Source organism: Anas acuta, chromosome 1 (genome assembly GCF_963932015.1).
Source record: "Anas acuta chromosome 1, bAnaAcu1.1, whole genome shotgun sequence".
Lineage (NCBI taxonomy): Eukaryota > Metazoa > Chordata > Aves > Anseriformes > Anatidae > Anas > Anas acuta.
The window spans coordinates 172,863,409-172,886,439 of NC_088979.1; the positions used below are offsets into that span (position 1 = coordinate 172,863,409).

At 41.3% G+C, this 23,031-nt stretch overlaps 1 protein-coding gene across 1 annotated transcript; it reads left to right on the forward strand.

Annotated features, from left to right (window-relative positions):
- Window positions 1-637: 637 nt before the first annotated feature.
- On the forward strand, window positions 638-21,935 carry DBX2 (developing brain homeobox 2). Its single transcript, XM_068669364.1, has 4 exons — window positions 638-1,313; window positions 13,332-13,427; window positions 17,947-18,134; window positions 20,410-21,935. The coding sequence occupies exons 1-4, from the start codon at window positions 977-979 to the stop codon at window positions 20,725-20,727; spliced, it is 939 nt and encodes a 312-aa protein (XP_068525465.1). The 5' UTR covers window positions 638-976; the 3' UTR covers window positions 20,728-21,935.
- Window positions 21,936-23,031: the final 1,096 nt, after the last annotated feature.

Here is a 23,031-nt window from a genome sequence, read left to right on the forward strand (position 1 = left end):
ATGTCCAAGGCCACAGCTGGGGATTATCCCTACGGTAATAAGGGACACACCTGCTCCAGAGGATTTTGCAGGGAATACTCCTGAGACTGGTCAGCACCTGCTTGAAAGAAAAGGATTTCTCTGCAAAACAAGGAGACACTTCCAGGTGCTTGGGAAGAGCATCCAGTTTTAGCTTTCTGTGTATTTTAACGGGAAAAGTGATGCATTTCTGCTGTGTTATGTGTTTTTTAAGAAAATAAATAAAAAGAATATACACGAGTAGAAACATAGCCACCGCTGCCAAGGAGTGTTTATGCCTACAGAAAGCATCGCCCCACATCTTCTCGAAAACATGATTAACAGCACCACGCTGATCTTAATCAGATTTATTGAGACAAATGTTAAAAATCCAGTGGGGGCTGGGAGGGGGAAAGGAGGGGGGGGGGGTTAAAAAAAAGAAAGGCAAGTAAAAATGCCCAGAGGGAGTGAGCTAATGACTATCTTCCTATTACCTCATGAGATCATTAGGTCGGCGTGACCTCGCCGGTCAGCACCGCGGCCACCTTCCCCCGCCGGAGGCCGGGGCCCCGCTCCCCTTCCCTCCCCTCCCCTCAGCGCAGGTGTAGCCCGCCCGGCCCTGAGGCGCGGGCCCGCCGCCATGTCGGGGCACCCTGAGGGGCGCCCCCGGGCTCCCGACATGGCGGCGGGCGGGTAGCAGGGGGCAGCCAGCGCTCCGCTCCCCGCCCAGCCCCCGTCCCCGGGGGGCTGCGGGGCGAGGCGGCATTGTTGGCCGCGTCCATCACTCACTCCCCAGCCCGGCTGACATAATGAATGCGCTTGGACACACCTTCCAGCCCGGCGGAGAGGCGCGGCGTGCCTCCAGCCGGCGCTCCGCTCCCCTCAGCCCTCCCGGCCCCCACAGCCCGCAGCCCCGTCCCGGCCCGGTGAGGGGCCGCGGCGGCCGGGCTGGGCTGGGCTGGGGCGGGCAGCCCTCGCTATGCTGCCCAGCGCCCTGTACTGGGACCTGGTGGGCTCCTCGGCTCTCCTCAACCTGCCGGCGGCGCCGGGCTTCGGCAACCTGGGCAAAAGTTTCCTCATCGAGAACTTGCTGCGGGCCGGGGCGCCGCAGAGCCCTGCCCAGCTCCGTCCCCTCCCCGCCAGCCCCGTCCCCCTCAAGCTGTGCCCCGCGGCGGAACAAATCAGCCCCTCGGGGGGTCCCTTCCCGACACGGTGGGCTTTTCAAGTGCTTAACCCCTCGGCGGCGGACGGCGGCCGCCTGCCAGCGCGGGCTCCGGCGGCGGACAGAGGCGGCGTCTTCCCGCCGGCGGCCACAGGTGAGCGCCGGCCCCTGCCCGCGGGGCTCCGGGGAGCTGCGGGGAGAGCTCCGGGGGCGGCTCCGCGGCCAAAAACCTCGGTGGGGGGGAGCGGGGAGCGCTGCCCGGAGCCCGGCGGCGGCTCTCGCCTCGCCACGGGGCTGCCTCTGCCGACGGCGGCTTTAAACTTGGCGGGCCCGCGCACCTGCGGGCGTAGTAAGCGAGGCAGGGCGCTGGGCTGCTGAGGAGCGCTGTTAATCGCTGCTCATCGCGGTTCTTGCAGGGCTGGTGGCTGCCTGGGAGGCTGAGGCGATTCGGGAGCCCGCCCGCGGTCTGAGAGGCTGCGGGGGCAGCGGAGCCGGAGCGCTCCTCAGCGCGCCCCTCAGCCCCGGCCCGGGGGGAGCAGGGGAGGGGGTGCGAGGTTTTCCTCGGAAATTGGAAATTAAATCAAGAGAAGCAGGCAATTTTCTATAAGTTTTGACAAAACCAGAAGGGGCAGTATGCACTCTGCCCCCCGAAAATAACCAACCTCCCCCAAACCCCAACCAATCAACCCCCCTCCCGAAACCAAAAAAAATCTCAAAAAATACCTTTACAGCTCCATAAACAACCTGTAATTAGCGATTCGATTCGGTGTAAAAATGAAAGAGAGTGCTTTTTACTAGGTGACGGACCCACATGCAGAATTTGCCACTCCTGCCGGTTTCGCCCATTCTCTGGCAGCCCGCTCTGCCCACGGCTTGGCCACCGGGCAGGCCTCCTGTCAGCCCAGAGAGTCGCCTCGAAACATTTTTTACAAAACAAGTTTTATCTCTTAACGTCCTACATATATTTAGTTTGAATAAAAACAGTGTTTTGAAGCATTTTTAGGAATGAGCATTTCTGTCAGTCACAGAACTATCTGAAGTTGAATTAACTTTTAATTCATAAAATTCAGCAGTAGACTCACCATGTGTATTTTGCCTTTCTGTTATCATTTATCAGCCTTCTGTAGTGTTTTCAGAATTTTTCTATATGATCATTCAGTTTTAAAGGTTCTTAATATGAAAATAAGGCAAACAGAAGCATAGTTATTGAGCTAAGGCTTTAAGATGTGAAACCAAAAGGCTCGTTTTAGAACCACAATTATTATTTTTTTTTTCCAAGTGTAATTTTACTTTAATTAAATCCTACAAACTGTTCTGCAAAATCCCAAGCAGTTTTTGGGGTATTTGTCATAATGTATTTTAAGGTAAGGCAGGAGAGACTCAAATCAACGTACGTTAACATTTCTAAATGTTCCAGACCTCACTGATGTAAGTGTATCTTAAGCACTTCAGTTATTTAAGTACATGATTATATTAGCCAAGTGTAGACCAGGTCAGGATCCAGGATAAATGTAATCTTTCTGGAATTAGGTGCATATATCTTTTTTTTTTTTTTTTTTTTTTTTTTTTTTTTTTTTTTTTTTAAGTTCTAGAGAAAATGCTGCTTTTCTATGCACAAAGCACACATAAAAAGGGATACAGCAGATTTCCCAGCACTCATCACTACAGGTAAACTTTTTCCAAGTATAACAGGAGTGACTGAGTGCAGAGTTTTTCAAGCGTTTGCTTTCAGAATTACTTTTCTTTCATCAGCCTATAGTGGTACCCATGAATTTAGCAAAGCATTGCAAGGTCAGGTCTTCCTAGCGATCTGGGTGGGGTCTGATCCTACATTTCTTGTGATCCCACAACTCCCAGGGAGTTCAGAGGAGACTCTGGGCTCAAGCACCAGGCCCTAACATTTGGGCAGTGAGAAATCCTACGTTTCCTCATGCATTATGCACTCAGAAAAAGTTTCCTGTTAATGCAGAAGACGCACAACAAAGGTGTATATATAGCAGGAATATATAGATGCTGATCTGACTTATGTGTCTTAAAGTGATGAGTGCTCTTAGGATTCTGGACTCTTACAAGTTAGATCAGAACTATTCTGCTGAGCCAGATTTCATGCTTTCTAAGGAGTCTCTTTAGCATAGGCATACTCTAGGGGAACTGTTCACATGCTGGATGCTGGCATTTCTGAGTAAGGCATGGTCAGGCTGCAGTTCCTGATTACGCTATGATAGGGCAAATGACTTTGTCAGATTAGGTGTTTTAAGTAAGGAATTTGTACCAGGCAAAGTTTTCAAATTGATGGATTTTTGTGAATATGCACTGATATTTGTAGGTTTTTCAGAGGAATAAATGCATCCCTGTTTAGACTCCCTAAACTACATGATTTTTTGGAAAATCATGGTCTGAGTCTTTAGTAAGACTTCGGAACATAGTAAATCAAATTTGTTTTTAATCTTTCTGAACTAGTAAGTCTTTACATATTGTGTAGAGACTAAAAATGCTCCAGCAAACTAGCTGTGCATAATACAAAGTTTTTTAAAGAAAAAAAAATACCTGCAGAAAAGAAAACTGAAAAGCATCACAACTAGCAGGATAAGTAATCTGTATTGCTCATGTATTCCAAAATTCTGGTGAGGCCACAAAAGTCTTCAGAAAGCAAAGCATATGAAATCACAACAGGGACCGAACTGAATAAACGGAGCCATTTCACAGTTCCAAAACCAACAAGTATCCACAGCACCTATCAAGGAAAGACATGAACAAAGCACTTCGTTTTCAAATGCCTTTCAACAATCTGTAAAAATGCTAAAGAATGAAAAATTGGCATTTTTTCTGTCAGCTGGAAAACTCTAGTCCATGTGTGAAGCAGAGACAGGCTGGGTGGGACTCGATCTGTGATGTCTGGTCATGCCAGCCTTTCCCTCTGTAACTCTTTAGCCCCAGAGTTTTATCAGCAATTTTCCATATGTATTATTTATAGGTTTAAACTGTTTTAGTTTTATCATCCAAGTGTTTATCTGGTTATGTATTTGGAGTACTCCTCCAAAAGTATCCTAAAGGAAAAACTGAACAAATACACATAAAGTATTCCACCATAAGATACATCTTCTAATGAGTGAAAGAAATCTTGAAAAGAAATATCTTTATGCTCTCTGTCAATATTGAAATCACTTTCCAGCATTCTAATGATATTTACAGGTGAAATGTAATCAAATTACAAGTTTTTAAAATTTTGATTATTTTGACTTAACAGTACAACCACATGAACAAGCATCTAGAATTTAGAAATCAAAAGCAGAAGGAAGTGTTGTTAGATGTAAAACTCGCATGTCTTCTGCAATGGTGTGTTGGCTTATGCCATGTTCAAATTCCTGCAGGCTTTCTTGCTCCTTGCTCTGAAGCCCCAGTGTTGGTGATGGAAGGCTAAACTGGGCCCACCAGCTTTAGCAGATGTGTTAAGCACTCTGTTTCTATCCAGATGAACTGAATTTCTCCTAACCCGTGTGCTGTGGGCCTGCTTCTTCCCTTTCAGGATCTTTTTCCTTGATAAAATAGAGGTGAAATTGTGTCTCTGCTTTGAGCTTCTGCTTTGTGCTTCTGCCTTCTGCACTGCGGCCTTGCAGCCATGACTATATAAACCAAACCAGAATCTGGTTCTGCTTTTTAAGCTCTGGACACCTGGAGCGTGTTGTTCCTGGGTAGAAACACTTAAAAATTGCACTGTCGTAAAGCAACACTTCCCAGTGAAATGTGTTACAGCTATGCAGTTTATACTTACTCTGACAGTGAAAGGGTGAGGGACACCTAAAATAAAGCTTCTGAGCAAACTAATGGACTCTAGGTAGGGAAGAGGTCCTCAATTTCTGCTTGCTGATCTCGGATTTGTACTTCTCCTTGTACTCCAATGCTGTCATCACCATCTGAATAAATTAAAAGACTTGACAGTTTTCTCCAGCATTTTCTGACATAGGAAAATTACCTGGAGGATGATGAGATGCGGCCTGCCGTAGCACAGCCTTCAAAGAGGTCCATTTCACATCTTCCCTCATGACTCAGTTTCCCCAAGTACTGGTTGGCACCAGGTCACAGTGACCTCAGTGGGAAGTACCCAGTTACCTTGCTACCTGAAATTATTTTCTGAAAATCCCTGCTCTTCTCAAGTAATTTGCCCTGGAGGGAAAATAACAGTAATTGCTTTACATCTTGAATATTCTTACTAGTACATACATGGCAAGAATCCATCTTTTTGCTTTAATGTTGGTGTTTTGATAGATTAACAGAGAAAAGAAACTGAAAAGCACAATGAAACAAATAAAACAAACATAGCAGTGAGATACTTCCATTGCAAAACTTGCTGAAAAATTCATCTTACAGGATTTTTTTCCTAAAGCATCAGAATACAGAATAGAATATGGTACGTTACATATAACACAAAAGAAAGGAATTGGAGCAAATATGAACATAAACTGGAGGTATAGTAATAAAGATCCATTCTACGATACGGATATGGCTTCTGTTTCTCTAACTTCTGAGTACTTTATATTTTAATGCATTTAGCATCGCAACATGCTGGTGAGATAGGAGAGACCTCTGCTGCTTAGAGGAGGAGCTGGAGCAAAAGGAAACAGCTTGCCGAAGGTAAAACAGAAAACTGAGAGCATTGCAGGGAAGTGAAACCAAGTCTTCCTCTGCTGGCTGACTCTTTAGACCAGTGTCAATTTTCTCCCTCGGTGTGATGACAGTAATTGTTTCCTGCAATGCTTGTATTAACCAACATACTTTACTTCCAGCTTTTAGTAGAATCTCTTGTGACAACCAGGAGATAATTAAATTACTGAAATTAAGTGATTTTTTCCTTTATGTTGGATGTCCCCAGTGAAAAAATGCTTATTAACTACTGATGTAAAGCCAGCCGGCTGTCAGACTGTGTCCTTGAGCAGCACATAATGCTGTAACTTTCACTAAAAGTAAAGGCAGAACTCTGCTCCTTCGCAGTTTGCACTAGCTGCTGGAACTTTGCATCTTCACTTAGTCAACAAGTTGTTGACTAACAGGTCTCAAGATTTCTGTTTTGTTGGGGTTCCCGTGGGGTGGAGAGATCTATTTGGCATGTTCTTTTATGTCCTAACTGCCAGGAGCATTGAGATTCCTTCATTGTTTTAACAATCAAGTCTCCAACAGGATTGGAGATCGGAGACAGAGAAGTTTCTGTATCAGAAATCATAAACTGATTTCCCCCAATGTAGCATCTTTTCCTGCTTCCAGGCCAGCAGTGTCAGCACTGGGCAGTACCATCTCCTCTGGTGGCACAGGGTGTGCTGCCTCTGAGAAAGGAAGAGGCTCCAGAATTTGGTCCTTAGTGAGGTTTAAGCATGGCCAAAAGATCTCAGAGCAGCACTAGGAAGAGCAATGGTGGAGGTCTGTAGAAAAGCAATTTACTGAGGGGAAACTGTGGAATTAATCATGCCTACAGTTAGCAAACTTCTTTCTGTAAAATGCACTTTATGCTGCAGCATGAAGTCTTCTGAAATCTCATAGCATATTCTCCATGCTTATAGAAAGCAGATGGAAGTGATAAAGATTAATCTCATCAGGCAAGTTCTCTGCATGAGTGCAGATTTCAGGCTTCATTGTGCTATGCTATTTTGCATTCATAAGTTTCCCATCATTTTGGAAGGCAAATTCCCAGCCTCCATTGCCCAGCAAAGGTCTTCGACAGAATATCTTGCTTAATTCAGCTGTGCACACCAACCCCTACTCTAATTTTTCTAAGTGATACTTTTGTGTCAGTCATAACCCAACAGAATTCAGAATGTAATCTTTATAATGTGAAAGCAAGTTCAGGTACATAAAGCAATAGGAGGCTCTTTCAAATATCAGATCTGTAGACCCAAATCCTTATAAAGTTAGGCACGTAAATATTTTCAGTAACCTAGTCTGTGTTTCACTGAAGTAAGTCATCATGTTGGAGAACAAGTAGCCTTTGCTTTGTGCTGAAAAGCTCACAAAAATTTCCCGTGGGAGGCTGCCTTTTTCTGAAGTTATATAGCCCATAATTCTGTTGAGGTATTTTGTATGTCTGCTGACGAGTTTATCTCATCCACGTGGATCTTGGACAATTTGGTGGCCTTTGCTAAAGCCCCTGCTTCTGGAATCTTGTGACTATATGAATATCTTGGATTTCAACTTGAAGAGATATTTCCTTGTACAAATGTAAAAGGACTAAAAAGCCTCATGTGTTAAAAAAAATGCAGAATTCACCACTTGTTATTTTTTCATTCTATCAACATCTAGCCAATCTGGAGACTTTGGGCTGCTTGGAACTGGCAATAATGCAGCAAGTAAAGACTGGTTCAGGTAGGAATTTGTAGCTACTCAGTGCATACTGCTGGAAGAAATGGTGCATTTTGGCCAATGGTAAGATTTGGAAGTAGGGTTGCAACAGTAGTTTCTGAACTAAAGCAAATAAAATAATTTTAGTGTCTTTATGGCTGAAATTTATCATTTTTCCTGCCTCTTTATGGCTATGCAGGGAATTTGTGTTCTTTTGACGTTACCCATGAAGGATAGTGAGAATGCCATCTTACTTCAGCTGCTTAAAAAAAATAGGTGTCTTGTCTAATCTAGTTGTCTGAATACCTTGTCTAATCCATAGTCAATACAGAGACACCTCCAGAGGATGACACAACTTACCTTCTTAGGCAGCTATTTTAAGGTGATGAGTCATTATATAGAGCTGATTATCTCTTCTTATTGACTATTCAGGAGACTATTCAGGAGACAAGGAGCTTAGACAGCACGCCAAACTTTTTGACAGAGAAGTGACAGTAATGCCCTTAAAATATTTAACTGAGAGTGAGAAAAGATTTTTTTTACAAGAACTGTCAAGCAAAAAGTGCTGGGAACATCCTAGCACATGGGTGTCTTGAAGGAGAAGGACAGAGTAGGAGGCAAAGCTGGTAAACCTACAGCTTTCCAGGTCCCCATCCTTCTCAATAGGTACAAGGTGTGGTGGAGATGGAAGCAGCCTTTCTTGCTGACACAGGAGAGCCATGTAGTCTTTGGCAAGTGGTGTGGGGTTTGGATGCTGCTTTGGATTGTCCCAGTGCTGAAGTGTACACCAGAGTGTGACCATGCATTGTCGCCAGCCTGAGGCACCCAAGTTTCCTCAGGCAGAGAAACAAACCAAGCATACACGTGCAGCAAGGCATGCCCTGATAAAAGGACATGCAGATGGTGCCTCTGAAAACTGACCATGATTCATGTGATCTGAGCTAATCTTTGGCAGGCTCCAACATCCACAACGTTGCCGTAGATGTAGATAATCATGCTGTTAGCATATTTGAAGCCCTTTTAGATGACATAGCTTTTCTGGAGTAACTACTCTGATAATTTTTGAAAGCCCAATTGAGACCCATTATAAAAATGCAAGCCTGCTTCTTGCATTGGCTGCTTGTACAGGATTTCAGAATATATTTTTGGAACTACAAAACCATTTCTGTGAAAGTTTGCTGTGGTTTTAAAACTGGTCTGTGTATGTCACTCTGGTGTGCCCTTTGGGCTGGACCAGAGCATTCATGCTGCTGTTTTACAAGAATGAATGCAAACAAATAGACAGTGATGTTAGGAGTGCAGGAAAGCCAGCTCTGAGGGATGCTGTACCACAAGTTCTCGCAGTCAGTTTTGCCACGTCCTTGTGGTGGTGACTGCCTTTGGTGGGAGATGGCAGCAGCCATTGCTTCCTTCTCTTGGCCAGGGGCTCCCCACCAGCTGGGAAATGCTTAGGGGTGCACAATTGCTGCTGAAGCACCACGCTGAACACAGTAACTGCATAAGTCTGAGCTGTGGTTCACCCCGAGGCCCATGGCTTGTGGTTCAGGAGCAGAAATGGTGCCATGTGGCTCAGCTGGACCACCAGCCTGGCACAGCTGCTGCTGGACTGGTTGCAGGGACATGCAGGGACAACTCCTCAAGACATGCAGCTTTCCTGCAGCTGTGCTGGAGCCTGCTTTAGTCATTGCCAAGAATGGATGTACGTGGGAAATTGCAGTTGACTTGTACCCGCTTCATCCAGGTTTCTCAGATTAAATGAGATAATTTTAATGATATTTTTTATTTTCCTGCCAGGGCTGGAGCCTGGGCATCAATGGGGAGAGCAGTTCGCGAGGGCTTAGCAATACCCAGAGAACGTAAGGGCTGTGTTCACACAGCTTGAACTCTGTCTTTATTCCCGTGCTTGCTGTTGCATGTTAGCTGGCTTTCTGCTGCTCTCTGAGTAACTCTTCGGAGGTGTTTCTGCTCTTGTCACAAGACTATACAACATTTTTATCAGTGAGCTATAAAAAACACACTACAACAAGCAACATGTGCAGTGAAGGAGGCCTGTGTAGGTAATATCTGAAGTTTACTAAAGGTTTGCTCTTCCTCAATAACCATTTGTCATTTGCCTCCTGGCTACTGGCCTACGCTATTTCCCAAGTCATTTCACAATGGTAGGATTAGGAAAAGCAAACAATGTCTTTAATAATATGCTGTTTTAAAATTACATATCCATTTCAACTGGATTAGACTCGGGAACCTTCCTGTCAAAATGCTGTGTAGTTAGAAGGAAAACCTTCAAGCCCATTACTGGCACGGCTTTTGGATGGCAAGGTTTTTCAATTTAGAATATCTTCAGAGTGGGCAGTATGTTTTAAAATGTCACTGTCTGAACTAATCTCTGAGTTTTAGCACCGGATGATCTCGAGTTTCATTTGCATGTTTAGTATCATTTTATTATCTGTTGGGAAAAGGCTTTGAATTCACACAGCTGAATGTAAATGAGCATTATTACCAAAATTTTGCATGCAGCAACAGTGTCAAAAGAACTTACCTTGTGTGAAAATAGAAAAAGAAATTACTGATTTCATTTTAGGTATTTCATCCTTTTAAATTTATGATCCAATAAATTTTCTTTTAAAGCATATAGTACAATTTTTGGAGTGCCAAAAGGCATTTATGCCGTACTCTGATGTTTCATTTTCATGCATCTGTGAAGCTAAACCTGTAAAGTCTCACTCTTGTGAAATGCTTAGTTCTCTACAGTGTCTGTTTTTATGAAATGGGAATGCCAAGAAGAAGAATTAGGTATCTTGGATATGAATTACTAGGATTTAGCCCATGTTTAGTCCATGTGGCTTGAAGTGAAAGCTACTTTTTTGTTACTGTACACTTCATTCTGGTCAATAAATTCAGAACTAATATTCTGACATATCCCCAATTTTCAGCCTTGTGTGAACAGCAAACAATGTTTGCTTTAGATTGCTCAAACAACAAACAGTGGTAGAGTGGCCATGATATATGTGACCAGAAGGTGGAAACATAGACAATACTTTCCCTATGTGCTACGGTGAGGCATTAACACAGGGCTCCCACGGTGGAGTCGAGTATCCCTGTGTTGTGCCAGTTTCTTTACTGATGCAACTCTGCCTAACTCCTACACTTTTCTTTGAGTGCAGCTGCCTCAGTAGACATGATCTGAAGATACGGGTTGATAGACCCAACCTAGAGTTCACTAACTCATCAGTGTAGTTGGAGCACATTAAAGAAGTTTATAAACTGGACATGCACAATGGGTTGTATGGTTTAGAGAGACATAATGCTATTGGTTATTCCATAGGATCTAGAATAAACCTATCTTGAGGAACAGTCTCATGAACCACTTGGTTCAGAGGTACCTTCATATAAGGTATCTGCATCTTATTACTTAAATAAATGTTCTCCCTTGGAGGGGTATGTGCCATGCAGGCAGAAAAAAAACAGTTGAGTGAATTAAGCAAAAAGGCCGAGAAGGATGATTTTCATTGACTTGAGCAGATCTTGGAGATGTCTCCTGTTTGCATTATTGTGCTGTGCTAGTGCACTAAATCATTGCCAACAATATTCATGGAAGTGTGTGGCTAGTTTGAGGTTTTCTTAAGCAAAATGTGTGTTTTAAGTTTTGACACCGATCCATTTCTTGGCCTTTGTGCTTATTTGTCAAGAAATTTAGTGAATGGAGAAAACCACCTGGATGTATCCCACATCACGATGAGTACCATATAATCAAAAAAGAACATGGAACGGGAGAGAATTGAGAAACCATAAGAGGGAAAATCAGGGACAGGCCAACATGACAAAAATCGTATTCCAAGAATAAGATGCTCAAGCTATGATTAAGGGGAATAGGGCATTACAGCAGTCAAGGAATATTTGATACGTGTGTAAGGGAAGCAAAGAAATTGAGTGTGGTACTTTTTGTATGGTAAGTTTTATTTTTAGAAGTGAAATTTCAGAAAGAATTCTACCTTACTGTAAGGGAAGCTTGATAATGGCACAAAGGATGTGGCTGCCAAGAAAGGGAGGAAAAGCCTCCTTTGGGAGTTTCCAAAGTGTAGTAGATAAAACATTAGCAGCAGATAAAAAGTGTTTTGAAGAACAAGCTCTCGTGTTCAGGAGGATGGTGGAGATTGTCTGGTAGGTCTTTTCCTTCTCCATCTCTGTGCTTCTTCAGTTACAGTCAAACCCTTTCCAACTTCCGTACTGCTCCAGCTGCATTGAAGCCTCATGGATACATAAGACAGATAAAATTTAGCTGCATTTTCTTGACTCCTTAATGCTCCTTAGGACACAGTGCCGTATTTGCTGGTCTTGTGTGAAAGAGAAGCTTTAGAATACTAATGTCTGGCATAAATCATTCCTTTTCATAAACGTTTTGCAAGCATGCACTCAAATATAGGCAATTAGTTCCTCTTGGAGTATATTTATATTTCATTACAATCAGCAAAGTGTTGGTGATAAGCTGCAGTAATAAAACACCTGTAAATTTAAAGAAACTTTCACCTATTGTGTATGAATTCAGATAAAAAGAGGTGAATATTTTCAAAATATTCAGATTTAGGCTTCTACAGCAATATCTTATTGCTTTGGAAGGCAGCAGATCTGAACATCAGGAAACTTACTAAGATGCCTTAGTATGTATTCAGGAACCTAATTTTGTGTCATCTTTCTTTTTCATTTCAGTTGGAAAAAAACTTTGAAAAATAACTCTGCTTATATACATTTATTTATCTTTCTTCCCGATTATTGATTTGTTGTAATTAATCTGATTAATTATGGAGACTTAGACAAACTGCAGTGCAGAGTGTAGAGCTGTTTATTTTCAGCCTAAACCAAGACAGGGAAGTGACATAGATGCCGATCGCATACAATTCTAGCAAGCATGATGTATCTATTTTCAAGAGAAAAAAAATCCACATTTCATAGTTGACTAATAATGAGAGAAATTAAAAAATAATTAAGATTAATGAAAAAAACCATGAGCCTTATAGAAAAAAATGTAAGGAATTATTTGATGAGGAAGAATTTTTAAAGATTTATGATAACTTTTTTTTAACATAGAGAGACTTCTGATTTATTGGTTCAAAAAATCTTTAGAAATGTTACCAGATATTACCTAATTTTATGGGGTCGTTTAGCAATTTTATTGTATTAAGCAGCGCCTCCTTCAGCAAGTGGTTTATTTAGATTTAGAGCACTTTCCCAGCAAGGTTGAATTCAACATCAGGATAGCAGAATCATGTTCTGTAGTCAGTGCCTGGATCATATCATTACATTTTAAATATTTTATTCATAAAGGTTCCTCAGTTATGGAAGTCATTATTGGTTTGAGTACTAATAACAGCACTTGAGTACAAGCAGAACAGTCAGGATTCATTTTTAGATTTTTTTTTTTCAGGTATTGTGCCAACTAGAGTTATTTGAAGTAACTTTCTCAAATATATTATACTAATTAATTTGACAATGCATTATTTAAACAACATGTTCAATCCTAATATTTAGAAAAAAAACACACATAATTATAGCAATTACAGAAGTAAATCTCACATCTTCAGAGTTTCATTCTTATAATAAATAAATTGTGTTTTCCATATTATATTTAAATGAACCAAATAAAATAGATAGTTTAAATAAACTAGCCTTGTTAAAATTAAAGAGCAATTACTTGGCTTATCATTGTTTGCCTTAAAAATATCACCATCCAAAAAAGGAAAAAGAGCTTGTGGGGCAGGACTTTACACACTGACTTTTTGGAGGACTGTTGTTATGAATATCACCTAAGCTCAATGGATAATCAATTAGATCTATGCTTTCTCTGCAGCTCTTTCCAAACACTTTTTTCTCCGAGCCCCGCCATTCTACTCAGCATGCTGCGGTGGGTCCTGTCAGCACCCTGCATCCCCCACTGCTTTTCCAAGTAAGTTTTTATGCTTCATCAGTAATGCTTGAGTTATTCTGTAAACCAAAGCAGCAGGATTTAATGTGTTCTGGAAAACTAATTGGTGATGCAATGGCAGCAGCTAATTCCTTAGTAAAATCACAGCAATCCTATTCAGAAGGTTTCCAAAGATTTATCAAACTTAAGTACACTGAGCAATTGTGAGAGATTTCTAATGGCATTGAGACCCCCAGACAGCGCTAACCTAGGAAATCTCCTTGTTTTCAGTTTGGTAGAAAAGATTCTTTAAAAATCAGTAACTCTTTTTAAAATCTGTGTCAATAAACATTTGCAAATAAGAAAAGAAAAGAGCTGAAAGATCATTAAATGAATGTTGCATTTTGATGTCTGTTAGGGTTAAATTATGATTCGGGAAGCTCTAGCATTATTTATATAAAACAGTCATTCTTGTTGTAGCATTCAAATGCATGCACATGTTTAATTTTTTTTTTTTCTTTTTAAAATTATAATGCAAAAATGTGAAGACACATTTTGAAGAGAATTTTGGACAGTATGCACTTTACACCCAGGATTAAGACCTGGAATGCCTTTCCATTTAATCCAAATCTAAATGTAACCTTGACTGTGAAGTTTGCATGCCATGGTGTAAGAATATATATTCTGATTTTACATGTTTATGCTCAGGAGCACAAACAGAAGAGGCATTTCCTCAGCCTTCAAAATGGAGAAAAAGCACAAATCCTTTGTCAAATCCAAATGGAAATTAGAGTTCATGCGTGCTATAGCATATACTTTTTATCACAGTTGCATTCAAACCCTTCCTGGCTACGTGCATGTGTTTTATGAACGTTTCAGAAGGGCAGTTGCTAAGTTGAATGATTCTTGACAAGTGAGGCAGCAAATGCTGGCAGTTTAATGAGCTGCAAGTTTCTGAGCACCTCTTTAGGGGGCTGACACTTTCCCACAGAGCGTTTTACATGGCCCCGGCTCTCCCACAATGGCTGACAGCACCATGACCAATCACCACTTTCACTTTACTCATCCACACGCGACCTCACCACAATTTTTCACTGTGCAGATGAACTTTAGGAACCATTTCACATTGAAAAGGCCTGGGCAAGGGTCAGTTGCCCTTTTGTATGGCCATAAAGCAATACTCTATGTGCCAGTCTTTTCTCCTGTCTCACATTCCAAGAGATTTTCTGGACACCATTTAAAGCACTTGACTGAAAAATAAAGCAGTGAATGAAACTGACTTTTATAGACTCATTCTAGCTCATCTTCCCATATAACCCTGTCTACCTGAAAAGGGATTTAGTGGATGAGCTGAGTGTATACAGGGACTTGCTGAATACATAGGCCCATTATCAACTGTGGGGATTGTTTATTAACCAGGAGTGATACACTACTATTTTGGAAGTGACCTATTAATTGTCCATTTAACTAGAATGTATTGAGTTCAAATGAAAAAATGGAAACCATGACTAAAGCTTTTACTTGCTCCTTCAAGGTGGTCTCTGCCATGAAGGCAAATGAAGATTGTTCCACAGATTAAGGGGACATTTATCACTATATATTAGGACACAAAGGAGAGACTTAAAAACACACACACACAAAACAAAAACAAAAATCAAACCAGCAACATAGGAAATAGTTGGTAACAGATTTGCATTTATGTCAAAAGAGCACTAAACCTTTTGATGCATGTTCAGTGCAACAGGTTGCAAACTGACTTGCTTCGTTCTAGAGAATTATTGCAGTGAGTGAACAACTGCCTATCCCCACATACTAAAAATCTTTTAACCCACCAACTGAACTGTAATTTTTGAGAGCAGAGTCAGAATGCATTTTGTAACATGGGGCATTCTTACAAAATCATCTAGGCTAGACAATTGAAGATGAGTATTCATTATCCCAAACATGAGTGGGGATCATCATTTTTGACCCAATGATGACCCAGTGGTTGTTTATTGCTGCTTATGAGTGTTGTGCTCATGATTTAATTTTGCTCAGTTGGGCTTTTAAAATCAGTCGCATACTGTGCCTTAGTCTTCATGGAATCTGCCAAATCACTCCTCACTATTACATTAGCCTAATGCAGGTGTTAAGCTGTACCCTACATACTGCCTCTGTAGGAATTAATTGGCGCCTCAGTGCTCTGGCAGGAGGTTGTTTCTTTGCTGATTGACTGTTAACAACCAGCCAGGCAAGACAAATTTTAAGGGGTCACATAATCTGGCATCCTGGGTCCCTGGCTGACAACTCCATTGTGGAACTCCGCCTGGGTGTCACGGACCAGCCCTGTTAAGCTTCTTCCCTCACTGGTATCTCTCATCCTGTGGTAAGGATGAGAGAAAGTAGCAGCTCCTCCACCACCAGACTGTACCTCCCAGTAGACTCGAGAATTGCTGATGATTCATCAGAAACTACTGGGAGGCTCTCTGAAAAAAGGTACCTGAATTCTGCAAACTCCAGCAAGAAGGACAGAAATCACGACTGAGGAAGAAGGGCTTGTGTTTGCCCCCAGCTTTGTGAGCAGGATGAGGTCTTGGGGGGGGGGGGGCATGCAGGGCTATGCACTCCTTGGGGAAATACGAACCCAGCTCGCCCTTTACAGAAACCTCCACTGTGACATTTTGACGTTTGTGCTGCAGATAGTTTATTTTGGTTTGCAGGGAGTCTGACTGTGTCACTGGGTGATAAATATCAGGACAGTAACCAGTAGGGTATGATTTTTGTATCAGGTCCCAAATATCATTTCGAAAATTGAAATACATTTGTATCCATTTTTTATACAGTAACATTTTAAATCAAAATAATTACTTTTTTGACACGGCTCAAAATAGGGGACAAATATAAAGATGGGGTTTTAAGATGTAGAAAAATTCAAGCGAGGCATGTCTAGTAGAAAATATTAAATGCAGTGGTGCCTAAACAGTAGTGCTTGACAGTGGCAATGTATTTTGGGGAAAGAGCATTGTATATTTGCTTAGCTTCTAATATTCTTCCTCTGCTGGTCACAGTGGGAGGCAAGATACAGGGGTAATGTGTGTAACGTAATATCAAACCAGTCAAACACACACCACAAAAGTACCTAGTCAACTTTACAAGACAAACATAGACACTCTAATTCCTCACTGTCATCCATACACAGTTGTACAATACCCTCGGTGTACATGTGTTTGTTTCTCCGAGAGTGTTTAAAGATACACATGCCCATGTGTATTTATGTATAATAAACCCAAGTTGAAAGGTGGTTTAGCCCCAAGGAACAGCTTGTGAAAGCTGCATCTGGATTTGATCAGTATTTTCAAGAGCACTATATTTATTGAACAAATGTATTCAATTCTGCCCCACTGCCTATACAGTTGACTAAAATAGACTTTTTTTCATGAAAGAAGGGTACAATGTTTTAGGAAATATACTTTAGATGATAATTTTGCAATTGGCTTTTGACATGGAAATGCTTGTCAGAAATTGAGCTGCAACATCCCTTTGCAGCTGCTGTAACCTTAAACTGGGACAGCAATCTTGGTGTGTATGTGGGGAGGTGTCATCAACAGGACAGCTTGTACCTTTAGAGTCCAAATTGCACATAATATAAACCAAAGCCACCTTTGTGTCTGCCCTCTCACAGAAAGATCATAGGTGTCCTTGGCTTTACAGTCACAGCATGGGTTTCTGAATCAAAGGGCAACTCTTTCCTGGACTGCTTGTAAGTGTCCCGTGCAATTATCACGTCTGATGCTTGGCCCTGTTCAGCTAGCCTCTGGTACTGCTCCCTGGGTTTGGGGGCATTTGGGGAAGCTGGGACTGCTGGAGGCATACCGAGCCTCACCAGGACCTCTCCCATTACTCCACATCCTTCTATAGGAGAGGGAGTATGGCAAAGCACAAGGGCTTTGGGCTTTACTGGGCATGAAGATTTATCCTATGGGATGTCAAAGGATTAGCAACCAGACTGACAGGAATAAGTCCAAGTACCCCCCAGATCTGTAGTAAAGAAATTGCTGTCATTTCTAGAAAAGCAAGTGAATGGCCGTAGATTTTCTGAGAAATACTTCACTCTGAAAGCCTTTCATTGGTAAACAAAACTTAAGAAAGCCTATTTAGTTTCTTTGAGTCAGTGATACAGACCGCTTTTTATCTGGTTCTGCATCTCACATAAGGAGAAAATAAACTTCTAGGAAAACTTACTGCAGGTTACTCAGTAATGATAATGTGCAAAGGAAAGCAGAGAAGTTTCTCCGACTGTACTTGGATTTTACAGTAGCATGGGCCCTGTGTTAATATTCCTGTATGAACTCATCTGATTTACTTTTTACCATGTCAAAAGGAGACTTTTGACCACTGACAACACCTCTAGATCCAAGTGAGAATTTCACCCTTAATGAACACGACTGAAGCATTACGACACGCTTATAACACCAACAAATCAAAAGTGGCACAGTAGTCTGCTAGCATTATAATGAACAGCACTTAATATTTTTCTAATCTGTGTTAGATACTGTGTGAAATTCACATCTATTTCCACTAGGAGAGGAAAGTGTCCTGCCTCTTCTGACCCAGGAGTCTAACTCCAAAGCCCGGAGAGGTATATTACGAAGAGCTGTCTTTTCTGAAGACCAGAGGAAAGCTTTGGAGAAAATGTTTCAGAAGCAGAAGTATATCAGTAAAACAGACAGGAAGAAACTGGCCATTAACCTGGGTCTAAAGGAGTCTCAGGTAAGGAATGACAGAACACCCATAACTTTTTGTGCTTTGAAGAAAAATCTTTAAAATGGTTTTGAAGGAGGAAAATTGAACAGCGTAGGGCCAGCCCTGAGCTCCTGCCCTGAGCAAAGACCTCAGTAAATCAATGGCACTTTTAACCAAAGAATGCTTGACCAAGTTCCTGGTTTATTTCCTGAAGGAGTACAATCAAAAGTTGATCGCTCTATTTTCACACAAATGAGAGAAATGTGACTGCTGCATTTCATTTCCAATGCCCATTTTGCTGTTTGATGCAGCTTTGGTGTAAGGAACTGTGCTGCATCTTGCTGCCAGATAAAAAAAAAAAACAAAAACACAGCATGGAGCCTTCCCGTATTCCTCTGAGCACTCTTTACACCCACAGATATACAGCTAGTAACAATGCAATCAACAGCACTTGCTCAGAAACCATTCTGTCCTGAGAGACAGGGGAAACTGCCCTGCAGAACAAACTTAGCTGCAAAAGGAAAGAACTCTTCAGAGTTCAGAGAAACTCTAGAAGAAAAACTCTGCATAGTGGACTTACAAAAGGCTCCAATTCACATTTCTAATAAAGTGAAATAGTAAGCCTTTTAGCTTACTAATTCACATTTCATGTTTTGTTTTGCTTCCACACATGACTCTGCATATCCTACTGTAGGACTTCAGAGTTTACCTGAACATTTAAAAAAAATAAAAAAAAAAAAAAGTGCTTGGCTTGAAGAGCGCAAAACCTGAAAGAAACTGTAGAATGATGTTTGTGAGGGTTTTAGAGCAGAAAATCAGCATTGTAGCCACTGGCAGGGGTGGGATTCTGAAGATGATAAAGTAGACACAGGTCTCCAGAGTACACCTGAAAGAGAGTGAGAGTGACAGTACAATTTTATTTCTTTGCATCCAGCAGTAGTGAAAGTGCCTAAGATACATATGGCAGAAGCTCTCTGGTGAGCAGAAAAGCCTGGGAATGATGATGGCTCTCATCATTTTTATCTTGGAGGTCTTCAGAACTTGACAAGGCCCTGAACAATTTAATCTAACTTTGCAGTTGGCTTTACTTTGCATTGTAGGTTAAATCTTGTGGTTCCTTGCAACCTGAATGACCGACTCCGTCTCAAGCACGCCAACTATAAACAAAAAAGAAGCAGAGCATGAATGAAGCTGCAATCTCTGCAGGATAAACAATTTCATTTCAATGAAAATGTGCAATTGCACTCACCAGTGAGCTGCCTAAAAATTTCCTAGAACATAATCAAATTCCTAATATTACAACTATTTTTGTTGATCTTTTCTTCCATGTTCTTGATATTCAAGAGAGCAATGGGGAATAAAAAATAATGGAGTTAGATAACAGCTATCATTACAAGAAAATAATTTTATGATAATGATAGGCCAGATGATACCCATGTCTTTTTTCTCATAAAAGGAAGAGTAGTTCCATGAATGTTAGTTCTTCTGGTTCTGACTGGTTGTACTGGAGTACCAATACTTGCCAGCTAAGGTGATGATTCTCAGACCTTTGGAAGTATACTCCCTTGTATATTCTAGAAGAAACTTCATGCAAATATTTAAGAAAGAATATAACCTGAATAATCTGCTTGGTTCCCCCCCTACACACACCCATTTCTTCTCTTAGTGTAACAGTTCCCAGGTGTGTATTTTCCTAAACTCTTCCCAGTATTTCACGAGTGCATTTTGAATGCCCAAGCTTTGTGAATCAAAGTTTTTGAAATTTTGTCTCAAAAGCACATGATTCTAGGTAACTCCTGGAAAACTGTAGTTAGACAAAATGTCTTTAATCCTAACTTCTGTGTCATATAACACACATTTTGAAGCTATATGGCCAAGCTATGTTTGTGAATGGGACAGTCTTAGCTCTTGGTGCCTCTTTTGAGAAGGAAGTTTCACATTGCCAATACTACCACTTAGTTGTTAATGACAATGCTAATTTACTCTGAGAATCCTTATCAGTCTAGAAAGATGGTGCTATAAGAAATTGCCCTGTCCCTAGCACTGAGCTGTCATCTATTCAGTACAAGCTAAAAATCCCCTGCTTGAGGTGGGGAAATTCACAGAGAGTATTTGGCCAAGCTGTAATAAATAGGAATGGGGAAAATCCTCAGTTAATGTCAATCAGTCAGTTTGACTGGATATGCTATAACATTAAATAGGGAGGTAATGTGAAACTAAGGGGATGGAAGGAAAAAAACTTATAAGGGCAATGTTACTTAATGAAATGAATGCTAATAAACTCTCATTAACTTGCCAACAGGTGAAAATTTGGTTTCAGAATCGAAGGATGAAGTGGCGAAACTCCAAAGAAAAAGAAGTGCTTTCAAACAGGTGCCTCCAAGAAGGTCTTCAGGAGAACTACCTCTCACAATCCACCATGAATTTTACCTCCCCATGCCCCTCTGTGTGGGAAGTGTCTCAGGAGCAGGCAAGTCCAAGGTGGAAGGAGAAGTCTCCAGGAAATTCTGAAAGACTGGCTAGTACACAACCACCTCCAAGAGCAAATTCGTCGCAGAGCCCACTGTATTTGTATCCTGACCAAGACACTGCAAATAAGGCAGTTACATCATCAGCTTAAAATATAGGGGCAGTTTGTAAATCGAGTGGAGAATACAGGCTTCAAATAAGAGGTCTTCTAAGACTAACAATATTTGGACACTGTAAAGCTAACTAGTTTATGCCTCATAAATTTGCTAAAGTCTAACACCATTAAAATGACGAACAACTAATGATTTAAGAAATACTTTTCAATACTCAACCTTTTCTTGTGTCTTTTCCAGTCTTTTACTGACCTTAAAAGTGGAATAGGAACTGATGGCAAGTAAGACGAAGTGAAGAGCATGACGCTGAAGTTTGGCTCTGATTTATACATCTGCACTGTATATAGATATTCATTAAAACACACTGATAGATGATCTCTTCTATCTCTCACTGCATTCAGACCAAGTAATTTCGTTTGTGCATAATTCTGGTTCCCTGAAGATAGTAAGTTGCTTTGGGTTCTTTTTGAAATTGATTAAATGACACAATAGGTTCATATCAGACAAATGTCTAGTATGTAATTTTTAGTATGTTTCCTCCATCTGTCCTCACCTATATCAGTATCCAGCTAGTTCCAACTAGCACAGGCACACATCAGCTGGTAGCCATAGTAAAGTATGCAATACTAAAAGACAACCAACCAACCCACACAATAAATGGACTGTGTTTAAAATGATTTGATTTGAATGCATACTGGGAAAAGCAATTCACTAACTCCTTTATTTTATCCCGTGGATGAAACTTACAGCATTTTCAATTCAATTTCAGTGGCTTTTGTCAGACTGTAAGTGCAATCTCTTGTAATCTGTACTGTATTTCAAAACTGTGATGGCAATATGCAGAATTACAGCCCAAACGGACTAAGCAGCAGTGCTATAACTGGAAAAAACTGCCACTAGAGCCTCCCTCAGTGAAGTACCTAAAGAGATGGCATGCTGTAGTAATCTCATTCCTGACTTACTCATCTTTAAACTGGTGCCAACAAGTACACATAAGTATACATATGTATCAAAGACAGGACAGCATTCTGTGTAATACAAGAAGCCTGAAAAAAATATCATTAAAACTGCTTTACTTGAAATGATTTGTTTGCTTTATCCACATTAAGGTAATCACCCTGTGAATTCAAGGATTGATTTTTGTTCACTTGCAAGGCTTTATAGCTCAAAATGAGGGCAGATTTTTTTTAATCATACGTTTATGAATGTATTTGTCGAGAATAAAAACTAAAGGTATTATAGCCTACAGGCAGAACATTTTGGAGAACGTTTTGACTTTATAAGGACTATTTCATTTCTGTCAGATTGATACATTTTATAGCCAAAGGAGATGATTATGATAATCTAGGCTGGCTTTTCTCATCATGCACACCATGAACGTCTGTAATTATTCTTGCCTTTGAGCTCCAAAGGTTTAGAACTGTATTGTATATCTTCCAGAAAAAAAAAAAGAAACCATACAATTGATATTTAATGTTTTACCTGGGGAGGGTGATCTAGGGGTCCTGTTGTTACGTTGGAGTATCTGAGAGGTGAAGTTTAGTTACATTTACAGCTAAAAACCTTAAGATTGCCATGACAAAGCTTGTATCATTAAACCACATGTATGATCAGGTGAGTTTTGTATCCCACTTTTGGGCGTGGCGTGCCCTCCAAGTGCTCAGCTGTGCAGTCCTGGTTAAAGAAAAAACAAAACTCCAAAAAAATTAGAAGTCATCTCACCCTCTACTTCCAAACCCTCATTAACATAAGCTGCCTAGATACTTGCCCTCGGAGGGCACTTGGACCCATTTAGTATGCCATGGGATAGGCCATTCAGTAATGCCAGAAGTTTATTCCTCTCTTGCAATAGAAATCCTAGAAACTCACACATACTCCACCTGAAACCTTTAGAAATGGATGGACTGATGGATGGACTCATGGGGATGAATTTGCCTTCCAGTCCTCCTGTGGAAATCATGGTGTCCTGCCCTGTTTGAGTAGTTCCCGACAAGTGTTAGTAGGTGAGAGTCTTATGAATGGCACTGACTAGTGATATTTCCAAATTGACATCAAATGATCAAGTGGAGGTAGCTGTGCTTCCCATAGTGGGGGAAATTGGTGTGTGGCGGGGGCAATTTCAGGTTTTCCCATCTCACCTTTCAGGGGAATGGAGTCTTCACAGCTGCTCATATTCTCTTCCCACGAGTCAATCGAGTGTCAGTGTTTAAGGCGACTGCCTTATGGACAGGGGAGACAGGATCCAGAGCGCTCCCTGTGAAATTCTTTCAGCTGATGATGTTGCAAGCACTGGCTGGGAAGTACTGTCACAGCTCCAAGGTGATGTGCTAAGCAGATCGCAT